General features: G+C 42.4%; 2 protein-coding genes across 2 annotated transcripts; both read right to left on the minus strand.

Annotated features, from left to right (window-relative positions):
* Window positions 1-543: 543 nt before the first annotated feature.
* LOC120060266 (BSD domain-containing protein 1-like) lies at window positions 544-11,564 on the minus strand. Its single transcript, XM_039009445.1, has 11 exons — window positions 11,455-11,564; window positions 10,749-10,812; window positions 10,388-10,504; window positions 9,628-9,795; window positions 8,657-8,711; window positions 8,168-8,283; window positions 5,082-5,150; window positions 3,576-3,660; window positions 2,926-3,450; window positions 2,249-2,352; window positions 544-2,131 (listed from the first exon to the last, which is right to left on the minus strand). Exons 1-11 carry the CDS (start codon window positions 11,463-11,465, stop codon window positions 2,102-2,104), a joined length of 1,344 nt encoding a protein of 447 aa, XP_038865373.1. The 5' UTR covers window positions 11,466-11,564; the 3' UTR covers window positions 544-2,101.
* A 3,522-nt stretch (window positions 11,565-15,086) lies between these two features.
* Window positions 15,087-15,854, minus strand: olig4 (oligodendrocyte transcription factor 4). Its single transcript, XM_039009150.1, has one exon. The coding sequence runs from the start codon at window positions 15,852-15,854 to the stop codon at window positions 15,087-15,089; it is 768 nt and encodes a 255-aa protein (XP_038865078.1).
* Window positions 15,855-16,200: the final 346 nt, after the last annotated feature.

The raw sequence follows: 16,200 nt of genomic DNA on the forward strand, positions 1-16,200 counted from the left end.
ACCGAGATGGCGGGACATTGATTGGTATGTCTTTGCTGCAAAAAGTTTAGTACGCCTATATGGCTCACCGGGCAGCGAACTCTTCTTGTAAACTCTAGTCTGGTAGTGGTCCCTGTTCAATCTCTACAAGTCATGTGGTTTGTAGGATTTGACATGTTTATGCTACAACTATGATTAATATGCTAGTTGCTTAGGATTTACTGATGTACTTACCTTTTTTACACGGTAATCAAACTTTATATTTTCCCGCGAAAGGAAATTAAACTTTCATCCTCAAACTGTCAACCTTCCATGTGGTGCGTAAAACCAGAATGATAACACCTGTCTAACTGACGACGTTACCTTGGCAAGGTGTGTGCCAACATAATGGCAAAGATGCTGCCCTGAACGTTCAGCTCTTGATGAGTTCACATTTCAGTAGCAATAATTTTCTAGAAACCCAGCGAAAGCTGGGAGTCAAACTCCACTTTAGCTTTTTTTTCTACAAGTGTGCCTATTAGGAACATTATCTTTTTTGGAAATCCAACTCACATTGACTATTCATTTACATGATACTCATTTTAATGACAATGATCATTTGAAAAATAGAGGAAAATAAAATTGCCTAAAATTAACAGCTTTAAACGTATTGTTTAAAGTGAAAATATATGTATTAACATGAAATACATAGATAACTTGAGACATGCAACATATTAATCAATTCATTATAAACAGGTAATTCCTTTAGCAACTACAAGCTAGTAAGCGACCTTACAACTTAAAACAGTACACCTGCTGTACAACAGTTTGCATAAGTGATTGCACTGACATGCAAAACAATGCTCAGATAAATAACATTCACATGAAAAGCAGTAATTGTAGAGATCTATACACTAAATCTTTATGCTTTGAGTCTTGGCCACGGTTTACACTGATCAAGACAATTATGACAATAAAATAGCAGAATAGTATGAAGCGATACTGCAGAATGAAGCTAGTCTATACTGTATTGTTAAATAAATCAAGCAAAGCCCTCATTTCCTCTTGGCTCTCTGCAACTCCATACTCAGAGCTATTGTGCAGTCTATATGTCCATACTAAGCAGGCTGTGGGATCTCATTAATTATTTTACATCAGAAATAACATGACAACAGGCCATACCTCCTCAGACATCCAAGCCCAATACTCTGGCACCATGACACCTGAAACATTTTGCAGGCTCTTTATTGCATCATTTTCATATTCTCTTTTGACGATTGACAATAAATGAGACCCTTACCCATCCAGAATAATATTAGACGTGGACTGATCGAATAATAGATTATTGTAGCAGAGACAGGAAATAAAGCGGAAATGTGGCCCCTGGAGGTCACAGAAGAGCTGATATGTTCATGTCAATTACTTAGCAGGGCAGGGGTGAAAACAGACAGAATGGCAAATGCACAACTCAGATCTGTGACAAAACGTTTGAATATCTTGTCCACACTATCGCTTGTCTGTCAAGGTCATATGTATCTAGGGTTGGGAGTGAATCCAAAATGAATGCTCTCTATAAAGGCCAAAATATTATATATTCACTTGAATATTCACTTGCATAAGATAGACGAGTTAGTAAATCACTTGAGGGGGAAAAAAATATATATAAAAAAAGTTTAAATCAATATATTCACCATTCAATAAATCACACGAAGAATTTAATCTCATGAAAGGTGATAAGCAGCGTTACAGTTTTATGGCTATTCTTCAGCCTAAAGTGAAGTAATAATTCCCACCACTCAGAACTTTCAAGAAGTTCACTAGCAACAATTTACATGTACTTAATGGCATTTCAGAAGATAGAGGGAGAGCAGCAGCTTTCAAGAAATAACCAAAAAGACTGAGTAAATCAGCATTGAAACCTATATGCACAAACTGACAGCTGATGGTGCCTTTGCTCTAACCTTATTGTCTTGGATTGCCATTGCTATGCTAGCCTTCAGCAACATGGTCCAAACCAAAGGGACATTCCCCTACGAACAAACGTGACACGGTGACGGCATGGACAGAGGTAAAACACGTTAAGCATGGTTCATCTGCCGAGAACTGGCTTTAATGGCGGGATAGAAACAGTACGCCACAGCAATCAGTTCCAGTTCTCCCAGTTCTCCTCCAGCTGAAAAATAAAACAGTTCATTGAGTTCAACATAATTGAACTAACTAGGCATGTTCTTTTTTGTTACAGTTTGGGGTTAGAAGAAATGCAACAGGAACATTTGTATTTATTGCCCACCTCTCCTGTAGCCTCAACTCTAGAGAGCACCATCTGGACCTCGTCTTCTGTCATGTCCAGGTCAAAGTCCTTCTCCCAGTCCTCACTGACATCTGTGCTGGACCCTGCAGGGGTCAGGGTGAAGCACAGGGTCAGATGGGACCACTTAACACTCTTCTAGAATACTATTCTTGCACTGGCTCTATGCACACTCACTGAACTTTACCCACACATACTACACTGACACTCCAACACACACACACATGCATATTGATGACACACACACACATGCATATTGATGACACACACACACACGGCTATTCTGTTTATCCTGATTGCCTAGTCACTTTTACTCCTACCTACATATAAATATTACCTCAACTACGTCGTACCCCTGCACATTGACTCTGTATCAGTACTTCTTATATATTCCCTGGTTGTTGTTGTTTTATTGTGTTACCGTTTCCATTTTTTCCCCTTCTTATTTACTAATTATAACTGTTTTCTTACTTTTAACTCTGCATTGTTGGGAAAGGGCTCATATGTAAGCATTTCATGGTAAAGTCTACACCTGTTGTATTCGGCGCATGTGCCAAATAAAAATGTGTTTGATTTTGATTTGATAAACAGCTTAGACCCTATTCAATCAAACCCTGTTACCACAGTCACACCAATAACTGAATAGAATGTCCTTTTACCTTTCTTGCCATTGTTTGAAGGTGTAGACTTCCCACTGTCAGAGTTGAGCTCAAACACCCTCAGGTCCTGGGGCCCCTCTGTCTCTGGTCTGATGGTGGTAGCTGGGGCCTGGACTGTGGTAGCTGGTGCCTGGACTGTGGTAGCTGGGGCCTGGACTGTTATTCTCTCAGCTGTAGCCTTCTCTGTGGGCTCAGGCTGGGCTGGGGCCTCTAACTGAACCCTCTTCTCCTCCTCCTGCTGCCCCTCTGGCTTTCTCTCCTCCAGGCTGGACTTGTTGAATTTCTGGGACAGCTCCACGACTACAGGCTGTGGCCTGGCTGGTCTCACCTCCACCTGGGTGGGCAGGCTGCCGCTGTCGCTGCTCAGGGAGAGGGGAGAGGAGCGCTCCCCGCTCGGAGACGGGATGGGGCTGAGTGGGGTCGTCGCCATTGTGACTGGTGTAAGTGGGGACAGTTGGGTAGTAGGGTCGTCCAATGGGGGCGTGAAGTCCAGGCGAGATGAAGACGTGGCGCCAAGGAAGTCATCTGGGGTACAAATAAGGGAGAAAACAGTGAGTCACGAGACAGACCTGTACTAGTCTGACTGACTTCTTTCAGGTCACATCTCACAGAAGACATTTCCCCATTGTGAAATTCCCTATCCAACATACCTTCATCCTCCTCCTCCCAGCCCAGAGCCTCTGTGTGGGTAGTTTGCTCTGCTCTCTGCTTCAAGGCCACTCGCCTGGCCTCCTCCTGGTGGTCAGTCACATTAGTAACCCATCAGCAAAACACTACCAGCTTGTTAGTGTGTCTATTTATCGGATAAGGTGATGATATGAAGTGGGAAATTCTCTAATAAACATAGCTTACCTGTGAAATAGTTGCACCGAATACATTGTCTGATACCTCCATTTTGTCAGCATGCAGCACACAAAATATCATAAAAACACGTGTACTTTCCAGAAAGGGAGGGAGAGGATTGTAATGAGCTTTGGAAGAGGGGACCTGGGCTTTGTTAGGACACACGGGAAAGCGTCCGAATCAAAATCAAATAGTGGGAGATTTGGTTCTGGGTGCCAAGATTAGTTTTCCAAGAGTCTACTATGCTACCAAAGCTCTGAGGTAGAGCCCTGCACAGGCATTAATTGTAAGCCAAAGCCCTACCCATGCACGCTACGTTCAACCCTTACTCTACCCAGGCCCGATTGACTCTGCCAAATATAAGGCCCTCTCGGCCCGAAGTCAGAAATAACTTCCTCCGTTAGTAAATCCATTAGCTGCTCACGGAGCTCTGAGTATCCATAGCAATGGCTCCGCTTGGGCTGCTCTGCTCACTGACGAGACAGAGAGCAGTTAGCTGTTCGCTACTATTCGTCACTCTAAACTGACAACACTCAAGGAATATTATTATTTCTGTGAAATAATCTCTCCTGTCTTATATTTGATGAGGTTGAAGCACTTCTGACAATGTTATGATCTTAGTCAGATATCACTGTACTGCGCAGCACAAGCAAATGGCTCAGCTTCAAAATGTTAGTGATTAATTTATTTGTATTTTATTTAACCTTCATTTAACTAGGCAAGTCGGTTAAAAACAAATTCTTATTTACAATGACGGCCTACCCCGACCAAACCCTAACTCGGACGAAGCTGGACCAATTCTGCGCCGCTCTATGAGATTCCCAATCACGGCCAGTTGTGACACAGCCTGGAATCGAACCAGGGTCTGTAGTGACGCCTCTATTACTGAGATGCAGTGCCTTTCTGCCCCTGAGCAAGGCAGTTAACCCACTGTTCCCTGGGCAGAGGGGTTGGGTTAAATGCAGAAGACACATTTCAGTTGAATACATTCAGTTGAATACATTCAGTTGAACAACTGACTAGGTAACCCCCTTTGCCTTTCCATTTAAACCGCTGCGCCACTCGGGAGCCTCTAAATCCTCTTTCGTGATACCCAAGCCCTGCCCGTACCCTAGTTATTGATGAAAAAACAGCCACTATCCGGCCCTAACCCTACGTATAATATCGGGCTCTACTCTGAGGTAGGTGATCTACAACTGGCCAGCAGGGGCGCAGTTTACATTCTAACATGTGATTCTGATAGAAGAGGGTGCATGATGGTTCATGAGAGCTATACATGCCAGTAACAAAACAAAAAAAAGTGAGTGAATTACCTGGTCCAACTGAAAGACTTTGTAGAAATACCGCTGCCAGAATTCAGAATGAGCTACAGCTGCTGGCACCTATGGATGAAAATACTTACTCTTACACAACACACAGAGCATTTAAAAAAGTTATTAACTTCTATCTAACTTCTAGGAAATAAGGTCTGAACAAGTAGGGTTGGGCGATGTCAACCTTTGTCCTATCGTGATTATGTACTCATAAAACATTGTGATGTATGCTGGTATTGGCCAACAAAAAAATAAACAAATATAAAATATGACTAAAGATAACGCTGAAAGCCTGGGAAGACGCTAAGTGCAGGCAAATATTTTCTAATATTCCTTTCTGGTGGAGTTTCAGCATGGAACAGGTGTGTGTGTGTGACTCGTGCACATGATGGAGCAAAGTGACAGTCAACTGAAGATGAACGGGCTGTCTTACTGCAGTAAGAGTTAGGTTATAAATCATTGGGTGGATAAGAAATCCAAGGCTTAAAAACAAAGGTGTCCATGTATGCCGATGAATCAAGTTTTATATTAAGTCTGCAAGCTAGATCCCTGCAATGTCTCATTGAAGATCTAGATAATTTTTCTGGACTCTGGACTAAAACCTAATTATGATAAGTGTACAATAATTTTTTTTTTAAATATAACTTTTACATTACCCTGCAGTTTACCAATAAAATGGGCTGACGGTGAAGTAGACATAGTTGGTATGCATATCACAAAATATATAAATGAGCTCTCTACAATGAATTTCAATAGAAAACGTATAACAATAGACAAGATCCTGCAACCATGGAGAGGTAAATACCTGTCTATTTATGGAAAAATTGCCCTGATTAACTCCTTAGTCATATCTCAGTTTACTCACTTATGGCGTTGCCTACTCCTGATGATTCGTTTTTCAAATCATATGAGCAAAAAATATTTTGCTTTATCTGGGTTGCTAAACCAGACAAGATAAAGCGTGCCTAACTATACAATGAATATGAACTAGGTGGGTTGAGATTACTAAATCGAAAAGCACTAAACCTCTCTCTAAAAGCTTCACTTATCCAAAGCGTCTACCCCCAACCCATAAGCCTGCTGAACAATTAATCAATTGGCCACCCAGACTATATACATTGACGACCCCCCCCCCCCCCCCCCCTTTGTTTTTAACACTGCTGCTACTTGCTGTTTATTATCTATGCATAGTCACTTTACGACTACCTACAAATACAAATTACCTCAACTAACCTGTACCCCCGCACACTGACTCGGGACCGGTAACCCTGTATATAGCCTTGTTATTGTTATTTTATTGTGTTCATTTTTTGTTTACTTTAGTTTATTTAGTAAATATCTTCTTAAATCTATTTATTGAACTGCATTGTTGGTTAAGGGCTTGTAAGTAAGCATTTCAGAGTAAGGTCTACACCTGTTGTATTTGGCGGAGGTGACAAATAAAATCTGATATGACTTCATGCTTCTCAGCTAAAATTATTGTACAGAATTCTTGGCACCAACAAAATGTTGAATATTTGGAGCATATGGTCATCGCAGCTCAGCAGATTTTTTTGTGAGGATACAGAATCAATAGACCATTTGTTTTGGTATTGCCCTCAAGTAGCCTGTTTCTGGTCTCAGGTTCAGGAATGGCTGAAAATGCATAACATTAACCTAAAATTTACCCTAGAAATAGAATTGTTGGGAGAACTGGTCAGTCAATTACTAATACTTTCATTGAAAGTATTTATCTTTAACTCACAATTTGTGGATTCTATTCAATTAGATAGATTCAAATTGTATGTTAAACATCACAGCACAGTTGAAAGATATATGGTGCATAGAAATCCGAAGAGGGTGGCCAGCAGAGATAGGTGGGATGGGCTGAGGGAAGCTGAGGGTTGGGATGTGGAATTGGAGACAAGTGGGAGTGGAGTTGCTGGGCGGGGGATAGAACGACGGACAAAGATAAAAAATAAAGTCAAAATAAAACAACAAAAAGTATGTTTGAATGACACTGGGTGGGCAATGTTTTTACATCTAATGCTTGTTTGCCTAAGGCTGATGCCGTGCAGGTGTTTGTACTCGTGTACACATGCATATACACACACTCTCATTCAAACGCACACACATGTAAATAGTGCCATAAATGCACTCAAATGTATTCAGTTGGCCTTGCTGTTATGATTTTTGTTGTCCTTGATGTATTTTGTTTTGGCTTGGGGGGGGGGGGGGTCTTGGGGGTGGGTAATATAATTTTTATTTTCTGGGGGGGGTTGAGGGGCAGCTCTCAGGGAACTGTGGGGGAGGGATCTTGGAGGGCTGGTGGCCTGGCGGTTGGGAGCTTGGGCCGGTGGCTGATAGGTTGCTGGTTCCGGTCCCCGTTTTTGACCTTGTGGGAGACCTGTCGACGTGCTTTGTGAAGGGTGTTGACCCTGGTTGCTTCTGTGGGCCCCGCACAGATAATTTCTTTCTTAATAAGCTTAAACTTTTCATTCCATTTTTTATAGTACATTGATATTGTTTGTTCTCTCTCATTATTAGTCCACTGGCTACCTTATGTTTTTAGACTATTCAAACAACTTTGAGATGGAACTCTGTCAGATTAATTAATTGTTTGATCGAGAAAGCTTGCATGCATAAAACGATAAAAGCGTACTAGCCCAAAGTCATATTCATAATGAATGGCGAGACAAGGCTACCCTATGTTTTTGAAAACAGCTAAACACAATATAGTTAAGGTGTCCGTTATAAATGTTTTATAGATTTAGGCTATAAGGCCCACGCATCTGACAAAGTGAGAGAAACAATTCTTTCTGACTGGACATTTTGCAAAGCTTTGGTGAAATTCCTCACTCTGTCTAGCCTACATTCCTTTCTTGCATTCTGAAGGCCTATATAGCATAGGCTATTTATTGAATTACTCGGAATGTCATTCATGCGCTGCCCGACTCCGTTAGGCCTACTGTGCGGCACCAGTCAGGTTCAAATAGGATAAACCATTGTCTGTCACATCACGATGTTGTCACCATTGACAACGGCTGTCAATCATTATTGATAAATTAACATATTGTAATTTGGCCCAACCCTATTAGAAAGTGTACCATTCTGGTGTAAAGGGCCCTGATAGAGGGGGTGTTGACCAGGAGGTCGGAGATCTCTCCTTTCCTCTCCTCCAGGCTGAAGCTGGAGAGCCACGCATCAAACTGCTCTAGGGAACCTGGGACAGAACACAGGACACACAATTAAAAACACAAAAACAATATTTTCATGACCGTTTAACAACTGCATGAAAATAAGTGGCATAGAAGTCCAAACTACCCATGTCTTGTCCTGCCAAGTTATTTGCATTCATTGTAATAGGAGTTGATTTTGACCATGATTTATAAAGTATTGGAGTGCAGCTGAGGACATTTAGGGTAGAGTAGAATGAGTAATTATATGGTCTTAAGTCCCTTTGTCATTGCCATTCTGATGGCTTTTTTATGTTTTGAGGGAATGAAGCCGGGTTAGTGACGTTACATGGCACATGACCTTTTTCTTTAATGAGAGTAGTGAAGACAGATAGAAAAGAAGCATGTGTATTGCCTCACCATCAGGCTCATTGCAGTATGTAGCAGGGTCAGCCTGCAGACTGTAGAGACGAGCCTAGGGAACAAAACACACACTGTAACTCAAATGATCATGTGACATAACATGTGTTCTGATATCTAGTATGGCAACAAAAAGAGACCGTATTTTGTTTGTTTAGTATATTGATAACGTTATGCTAATGCTAACAATAGCCTAATATATTCAATATGCTGTAAACTATTGTCTTTTAACAGTTACATATCAATATATACACTACCGTTCAAAAGTTTGGGGTCACTTAGAAATGTCCTTGTTATTGAAAGAAAAGCACATTTTTTGTCAATTAAAATAACATCAAGTTGACCCGAAATACAGTGTAGACATTGTTAATGTTGTAAATCACTATTGTAGTTGAAAACGGCAGATTTTTTATGGAATATCTACATAGGCGTACAGAGGCCCATTATCAGCAACCATCACTCCAGTGTTCCAATGGCACGTTGTGTTAGCTAATCAAAGTTCATCATTTTAAAAGGCTTATTGATCATTAGAAAACCCTTTTGCAATTATGTTAGCACAGCTGAAAACTGTAGTTCTGATTAAAGAAGCAATACAACTGGCCTTCTTTAGACTAGTTGAGTATCTGGAGCATCAGCATTTGTGCGTTCGATTACAGGCTCAAAAAAAAGATATTTTATATTTTGATATAAAAATACATTTTGATTTCTTTGATTTGCGTATTTTAGGGCTAAAGCTAAATCCTGTGGATTAACCATCCTCTACTCTGGAGCTCAGTAACACTTCTAAACCTGACCACTCTTACATGTTTGAACAGATTGGGGAAAAATTATAACACATGATGTTAACACATCATTTCTGAGAAACATTCTGGTATATTAGCAGTAAATGTAAAACAGCATGGCATCTAGTCCTTCATTTTTTAAATCACACTGTCATAGTGATAAGCTGAACACAGTATTAACATACTCACCTTGGTGCTGTCATACACCTCTGTGGTGCCTGCTGGAGTTGCCACTAGCGTGATGACATCACAGTCGATGGTCATGTCCTGGGGAGGAGCGAGGGTGTCTGTTATCACTCCTAAGAAACTGGACAGGCTCTTCTTCACCTTCTCTGTGGTATCAGAGGAGCCCTCCACCTGAAGCAAAGTGGGACAGGTGACATACCACAGTCAGGACGTATGCCTATAAATAACCAAGTGGTAATTCATATGAACTTATCTAATATGGGTCACTATGACCTATAGCTAACAAAATGGCTACACAGCCTGAGTTGACCCTTGTATTTATTTGTTGCATTGTCTCTGCACTCACAGGGCCCTACACACACCAACACTCACTCCATCATTTGCTCACACACATATACATTTATACTGACTCTACACACACCAACTCACATACAATCATCATATACACTGTTGCTACTCTGTTTACCATATCTTCTGATGCTTGGTCACCTTACCCCTATATATATCTACCTCTGTCACTCCAGTATCCCTGCACATTATAAATATGGTACTGGAACTGACCCTGTATATAGTATGTTTGTTTACTTTCTCATGTTCTAGTTATTTCTATTTCTCGTGTGGTTCTGCTCTACCTTATGTTACCTTTAGTGTTACATTTTTATTGATTACTGCATTGTTGGGTTTAGAACTAGCAAGAAAGACATTTCACTTTACTTGCACGTGACATTAAAACATGAAACTAGTAAAGAACCAAATGGCCTACCGCTAGTTTGCTTCTAACGGCACTTGCTGTGGCCACGATGGAACACGCAGCGTCATGTTGCACCACGTTGGAGAACTCTGTCAGGTCACGCTTTATAAATTCATATGCCTCTGATGACTGCAAAAACAATAAAATGTTGGAGTTACATTGACAAGTGCAAACAGAGTACAGTAATATGTCTGCATTATCAGTGTACTTGGATGTCACAAGGATATTGATTTTCACCTTGTTTTATAATGAGTCATATTGAAGACATTAAATTAGCCTTTTTGATGCACAGAACATAACACAATAGTTTGCGGCTCATTATGATACTGGAGAGATCATCTGGGGATCCGTGCAGGCTAGCATGGATGTCTACCTTATCTTTGACGGCCTGGAAGCTTTGTTGAAGCCAGCCTCCCCACCAACCTTCACAGCTTTCTCTGAAGTAAAGAGACATAGTGATGACAGAGTATTAAAACGTGATCAACAGGTACTAATGGTGAAACGCATAGCTTACATTTTAGCTATATAACTATTTAGCTAGGCCATTAACGACCAGGTCAGGCAGGATGACAGTGCGCATACACTCTGTTATGATGGCGCCGACAGAGATGTTCGGCTCGCTTCGCGTTCTTAGGAAACTATGTAGTATTTGATAACAATCTAGCCAGCTTAGCTGAATTGCTAACCAACACCAGTGAATTTGCATTAGCTGTTAGCTTGCTAGCTAGATAGCGAACAAAGCTACGGTGGAAACCATGGAACTGTATTTGTCCAATCACTGTTAATATTTACAACACACTATTAATACGTCTGTCTCCGCGATTAGGCAGCAAACAGTTTGCTAGCCACTGCCAGCTAGCCATCGAGCTAAACAGCTGGTGCAATATTTTTGGTAAACAAAACCCGATTGACTCGAGAACAGACAAAGCAACTGATTGCATCCTTTTGAAATAGATGAATGTGGCAATAGCTAAATATGAAGGGAGGAATATATTACATGAAAGAAAAACATGCTGAGAGTGGGATATATTACGATGGTTAATTTATAAAACAAAAACTATTTGCGACTTCACACTCACCCTTCAGCCATCTTCAGACCATGACATCACCAATATTTACTGAACTCTGACCCCATTGAATGAGGAAGAAGCTTGTAAAAGGCAGTTTTTCAATTTGTATCTGCTTCTAGTAAATACAGTTTTAGGATAGATAGCTGATGTAAAATATATTGTTATTATTTTCCAAATTAATTCTGTTAGCTATTAGCTAGCTACGCTCTTGGACATTTCTTTAGGACTACGGTATCTGCAAAGGATCAAGCTTCGCGTTATTGCTGGTGCAATAACTTTATGAAAACTAAATCTAACATTGCGTTCAAATTCTCCTTATAAATGTATCATAATTGAACACCAACCTTGCACCCACTTGTATTTATTATCAAGTCCAGCTAAAGTGAGAGTTATCAAAAGATTTCAGAATAAGATTTAGGGCTGAGCCAGTTGTTATAGGTTTGCATATTTGGCTAATTATGCCCTTTCAAAGTTTGTATCACACATTTTAATGGGATGCACATTATGTAATTACTTTTTAAAAGGTTTCTGAAAATGTTCATGGTCTATAGCCTATCATTTTTAAATAGTTTGAGCTTGTTCAGTATTATAAATAAGGTAAAGTGTGGCCTGCCAGTCAATAGCACTCTCTCCTAGAGAGAGGTCTGAAAATGTATCTATTTTGTTGTAGGTAGGTAATGAAGCAACACATTATAAGATTTAACTCACCTAGCCACATGATTAGTAATCAAATCCGCCCGTATGTGACTCGATCTTTAATGGGTCTACATTAATTCCCAGACCAGTGGGTTGTTGACCCTATCCCAGCTGTGTTTCCCCCTCATCAGTATGCAGGGTGAAGGGATCCCGACTTTACTGAACTGATAGTAAAAAGGTCAGGCTGCGGGCTTCTGGAGGAGAGCTCTCCCCTAATTGAAGATCCCCTGTATCCAGACGCAGCACAATGTGTGCGTATGTTCTCCAATATGTCTCTCCTGTCCAGACCCTCAATCCCCCTAATTGGCTCCTTCAGTTCCCTAATTAACGCTGTCGATCCTGTCTACTGCTGAGCCCAGGGTAACACACACCCTTCCATTGATTAGCATTCCCTCCTGTTAACTCATCCATCTGTGTCTATGGGGTGGGGGCCATCAGCTATCATGATCATGACTACTGCATACAATAATGGAAATTCTGACTACGCAGTCTTTACTCTCCACTCATTTGAAAAAACGTGAGACTTTTATTTTCTTTGATGCTGCAGTGTATTGTGTCGCTTTCAGGTATTTTTCTTTCTACTGAAAAAGCTGTTGAATTTTGGAATGTTTTTGCCCCTAATATTTATATTTTGTTTTTGACTGTCATTTTTAATGGACAAGCTGTTCATGGTAACGTAGAAATATGCCTGCAGTCATTGAACATGACAAAACCTTCACATTTAAAGCCCTTTTACATTCACACATCCTATGTTATATGTGTTTGATGTGGATTGCCCTAAACGTGGTTGCATATTCACAGCATATGCTCCCAACATACTGTATATACTTCAGACAGCACATAACAGGTCAGCATATGGTAAAAGCACTATGATGACAACAGTGGCTGGTCATAATGGCGCAGAAAGGCACTGTCAGTATTGTATGATTTAAGATGCATATCAATTGCACACCACACAGACACACACCCTCACACCCTCACACACTCCCGCACCCTCTCCATCCTGCTGCTGCTGCTCCGTGGGTTAACACCATCTGCTAACGATCAGGAAACACCAGCTTTGCACAAGTCAATGTCCCTAATTATCCACCTAAAGGAGGGAGGACACCAAAGGGAGGCCGACCCCACTAATCCCCACAATGTGTTCTGCTTCCCATTCCCACCTGTGCCCAAATAAAGGGGGGCCTAGTGGGAGGACCCAGGATCCAAGTGTCAGGGGACCAGGGACCAGGTGATGCCGGAGCGCCTGTCCCCACCACAGAAGGCCCCTCCCCGGGCTAGGCTGGCAGCTGCCTCCCCCCACTGGGACGTCCCACAGCTGACAGTCCCAGAGTACTGACAGGGGTTCTTTACAGTGTCAATAGCCCCATAAATTAGAGCTAACCGCCTTTGTGGCGGGCGATGTGTCAGGCCTTTTGGCCCAACACCGCTTGTTACCATGATGAAATGTAGATTGAATGGAGGGGGCCTGTGTCCCAGGCACGAGAGCTTGGCCTCCCCCGGTCTTTGTGTCCCGTGCATGGCTATTGTCCAGCTCTATTCAGAGCTCTCATGGAGAAGGGGGTTGAAGGGGGACTGAGGAGTTACATCTCTTTATTTCTCCCCTGATCTCGACCTCATCCGTCAGCCATGGGAGGATAAGCATGTATTTTACACGCTTGATTTGTTGCTAAGTGAGGGTGAGCCATTGTTGTGGGTTTGAGTAAATACACGTCTGTGTCATCCATCCCACATATGTCATTGTTCTGAAGTGTTTGGTATAGTTAGTCAATCATTGACTATAAAGTTTTAAAATATCATTGATTTCATGAAGATAGATCTTTCTTGATCTTTTAAACACTGAAAAACAAAAATGTTGATATCCTCTGTTTTGATCTGTTGTTTTTCAAAACACTTGAAATTGCAATAGTGCCATATGAGACTTGGTGTGTATTCTTACGTTGAAACATCCTAAGTAAAAACAGCACATATTTACTTTTATTATTCTGATGTGTCCTAGGTATGAATACAGGGACAGTGACAAATCCTCTGGCCCATAGATGAGAGGGCCACAGCCCTGTCCCCTGCCTGCGCCAGACAAAAGTGACGCGCCGTCCTGGCGCCCGCGCTGCCCTTTCATCTCCCACACCCTGTTGAGGTGAAGATGGATGATCCCAGAGCTCAGAGTGCCATATTCAGCCTCCCTCTGCAGCATTGCATTGTCTGGCCCTTCTCTCTCTCTTTAGCTCAGGGTAGACTTCTCCTCTCCAACCCCTCCCCTACCCTGCACAGCACCGCTAACTACTGCACCCCCCTGGGTGTACCATCGAGAGACCCTAAAATACATGCAGTGCACAGTGATGGTAAACTGATGGGGATATCGTTCTTTGTGTTTTACTGTTGTAGTGCTACGTAGCCTGTTTCAAAATGAGAAAGATAAAAGACATGCCGAAACACATGCAAATAAAATGTAAACAGATGTAAATAGATTTACATCCATTTATGTCTCAAGTAAAACAGCAGAAAATTAATTTTTTAAAGGTTTAATTTAGGAAAATAAGACACCTGCAGAAGGACACAGCACTTTCCATCTTTGTCATTTGTTTCAGTAACACTGAATTTCCGATATTGAATAGCAATAGCAGATATTATCGCTGTTACATTCAAAAAAGAGCTTCAAGAACAACAGTATGAAAAGCAAAGCATAACCAAATTATCTGGCTTAAATGATCTAAGTGTTTCTGTGTGTGCATTTAAATGTTTTCAATATAATCAAGGAATGTAATTTAGAAAAATAGCAGCGGCATACTCAATAGAAGATATATACAAAATATGTACAGGTCCTGGGGGTTACCAATGTTTTTTTACAGTTCAACCAACAATTTATCTCAGTCCTCAGTCCACTACTTAGTCCTGGGGTGGGCACTGGGCCTCAACTACAGAGCTCAGTCCTGGGTGTCACCTGCTCACTTGCCCATGGAAAAGCTATGCAGGGTGGATGCGGTGGTTGGTAGAGGCTGGCAGAGCGAGCAGGGACAGGGCATACCAGGAAAGTGCCTGTAGGAGCTGGCTAGGTGGAGAGGGTCTTTCAGCAGGCTCTGTACGGGTGCATGGTGGAAGCCCAGGTAGCTTGCAGAGGGTGGTGAATGTGGGGCATGAGCCGGGAGAGGCGAAGGCTGGTGGAGAGCCGAGGCCGTGCTACCCACCAGGGAGTGCAGGGACTGGGCCAGGGGGTGTAGGGGGAGGTGAGCTGTGGGGGCCGGAGGGTTGATCCGACGGTGGCTAGTGCGACTCTGGGAACCACCACCTCCATACACGTCCCCCACCAGCTTCTTCATCTCCTCCAGGGAGCTGGACAGCATGAGGATGTAGTTACGGGCCAACATCAGTGTGGAGATCTTGGAGAGCTTGCGGACGGAGGGCCCCTGGGCATAGGGCATGACCTCTCTCAGGCCGTCCATGGCCTGGTTCAGGTCGTGCATCCTCTTCCTCTCCCTGCCGTTCACCTTCAGCCTCAGGTCCTGCACGTCACCCTCTTTGAGGTCAACCCGGGTCTTGCTCTTGCCTCCCCCAGCACAGCGGTCAGTCCTGCCCTGCCCAGCGGCCCTGGCTGCCCCCTCCTCCCGGCAGTAGGCTTGGAACATCTTGTTGGAGAAGAAGCTGCCCATGGAGTCATCCACCACCAGATCTGGAGATGAGGAGCGGCTGGAGTTGGAGCCGGCGTCAGAGTCCATCTCAACAGATGATGTTTAGAAAATAAATGTAAAACACGAAAGTGGAAAAAAACAACTAAAACCACAAAGCAACTGAGGTTAGAGCCAAAGATGTTCGTGAAAAGTTCTTGAAAAGAAAAAACACAAAGCTGGATCTTTCTTCACTCTCTGTTGTCTGAGTACGAAAGCTCACAGTTCCCTGAGGGCCGATGCTCTCTCACTGTCACTTCTGTCAGTGTTCAGTAGATAGCTAGATACAGCAGGCGCAGGCTGTGTCTGGTTCTCGTCGGGGGTCTGTCCCCCTGCAGTCCTACAGGAGTGAATTTATACCCCCAACCCCAACAAAGGAACAATGAGGCGCATAATG

The sequence above is a fragment of the Salvelinus namaycush genome, chromosome 15 (genome assembly GCF_016432855.1).
Source record: "Salvelinus namaycush isolate Seneca chromosome 15, SaNama_1.0, whole genome shotgun sequence".
Taxonomy (NCBI): domain Eukaryota; kingdom Metazoa; phylum Chordata; class Actinopteri; order Salmoniformes; family Salmonidae; genus Salvelinus; species Salvelinus namaycush.

Bases quoted from the DNA above. Each gene is read 5' to 3' on its own strand.
- LOC120060266 (XM_039009445.1), bottom strand. The intron at 5,151-8,167 runs GTACACTTTCTA...TTTCATCCATAG, and splicing joins GGGCCCTTTACACCAGAATG to GTGCCAGCAGCTGTAGCTCA. The intron at 2,353-2,925 runs GTAAAAGGACAT...TGACCCCTGCAG, and splicing joins TTCAAACAATGGCAAGAAAG to GGTCCAGCACAGATGTCAGT.
- olig4 (XM_039009150.1), bottom strand. From the start codon at position 15,854: ATGGACTCTGACGCCGGCTCCAACTCCAGCCGCTCCTCATCTCCAGAT.